Source organism: Lepidothrix coronata, unplaced genomic scaffold, assembly GCF_001604755.1.
Source record: "Lepidothrix coronata isolate B3197 unplaced genomic scaffold, Lepidothrix_coronata-1.0 Scaffold504, whole genome shotgun sequence".
NCBI classification, from domain to species: Eukaryota; Metazoa; Chordata; class Aves; order Passeriformes; family Pipridae; genus Lepidothrix; species Lepidothrix coronata.
In genome coordinates this window covers 11,505-12,950 of record NW_016690684.1, presented here as the reverse complement: position 1 = coordinate 12,950, position 1,446 = coordinate 11,505, and the positions used below count along the sequence as shown (strand labels likewise).

The window sequence follows — 1,446 nt, the reverse complement described above, 5'->3', positions numbered from 1 at the left end:
TTTTCCTTCCCCTCCTTTCCAGTGAATCCCAATTACAATGGAGGCGAACCCAAGCGATCCAGGACAGCCTACACCAGGCAGCAGGTTTTGGAGCTGGAGAAGGAGTTTCACTATAACAGGTACCTGACCCGGCGGCGCCGCATCGAGATCGCGCACTCGCTTTGCCTCTCGGAGCGACAGATCAAAATCTGGTTTCAGAACAGGAGGATGAAATGGAAAAAAGACCACAGGCTGCCCAACACCAAGGTGCGGGCAGCGGCCGCCGTGCCCAGCGCGCCCACCGCCCCCGCGGCCCCGGCGAGCTCGGCCGCGGGCGAGGAGCTGCCCCCGGTGCCCACCCCGGACCCCCGCGCCGAGGATATCACCAGGTTATAAAACCCCCCGGCCCCGCGCTCCAGGGACTCGGCTTTATTTATAGAATCTAATATATATAGATATATATATATTTTGGTTCTTTTCCCCCCCTCCCCGCCCTCCCCTCCTCCCTTCTTCCCCCCACCCCTCGTAGTTTTTTTTTTTTATTCTAATAATGATAATTATTATTATTATTATTATTTTTCCTCCCCCCGTGAGTATATATTAAAAAAAACAAAAACAAAACCAAGCGACGGCCCTTTAGATGCATGTCAGATAGCATGAGGCCAGGTGTCTGCACCTGCAGGGTGGGTTTTTTCCTTTTTAACGCCCTTTCAGGGGTTTTATTTATTTTTTAAAGCCGGGGGTGGGGAGGGGGGGATGGGGAGGGGGGGGGGGGGGAAGGAAGAGGGAGATGTTCTCTCGGGCGAATTTCGTGAAGCAACGCCGATAATCTTGACGGCAGAAAACGAGCAAATAACAACAATAAAATCATAAAAAAAAAGGCGAATGTAGGTGGTTTTTCCCCCCCTCTCCGCGTTGCAAATGCACGACGAGTGTGGGAGCCCCGAAGTTCTTTTGTAGCGGCGCGGAGAGGGGGGGAAAACAAATCTTAAAAATCAGGATTGGGGCGGGGGGGAAGACGAACAAAAAGAAAGAGCACAGGGGGGTGGACGAGTCTGTGCCGAGGAACCGAGAAGGAAAAGGGGAGCGAGCGAGGGAGAGAGAGAAAAGAGAGACCTATTTAAAAATACATTAAAAAAAAAGGCGGCAGAAGGTTTTCAGAAGTCCGTAGTTTAGGGTTTTTTGTCGTGGTTATTTGTGTTCTTGGACTGATTTTTTTCCCCATGCTCTCGTTGTAAACTTGCAATAAAGAGTTTTAGTGTGTCTGTGACGGTCCCAGTGTTCAATAAACCGGTCAGTGTGAATTAGTTTTACTTTTACGTCTGGTGCCTTATTTTATCCTCCCTCTCCCCCCCCCTCCACCCCTTCTCTCCCTCCCAGCCCGCCCCAAATTAATGGTAATAATAATAATAATGATAATAGCAATAATCAGGCTAAGAAAACGCTGGGACAATGTGCGGTGGGAGC

At 50.3% G+C, this 1,446-nt stretch overlaps 1 protein-coding gene across 1 annotated transcript in view; it reads left to right on the top strand.

Moving 5' to 3' along the window:
• LOC108510144 (homeobox protein Hox-C4-like) overlaps positions 1–375 on the top strand; it is a 4,006-nt gene extending 3,631 nt beyond the window's left edge. The window contains 1 exon segment of the mRNA XM_017839830.1: positions 23–375. Coding sequence (XP_017695319.1) covers positions 23–375 — 353 coding nt within the window.
• The last annotated feature ends 1,071 nt before the right edge of the window (positions 376–1,446 follow it).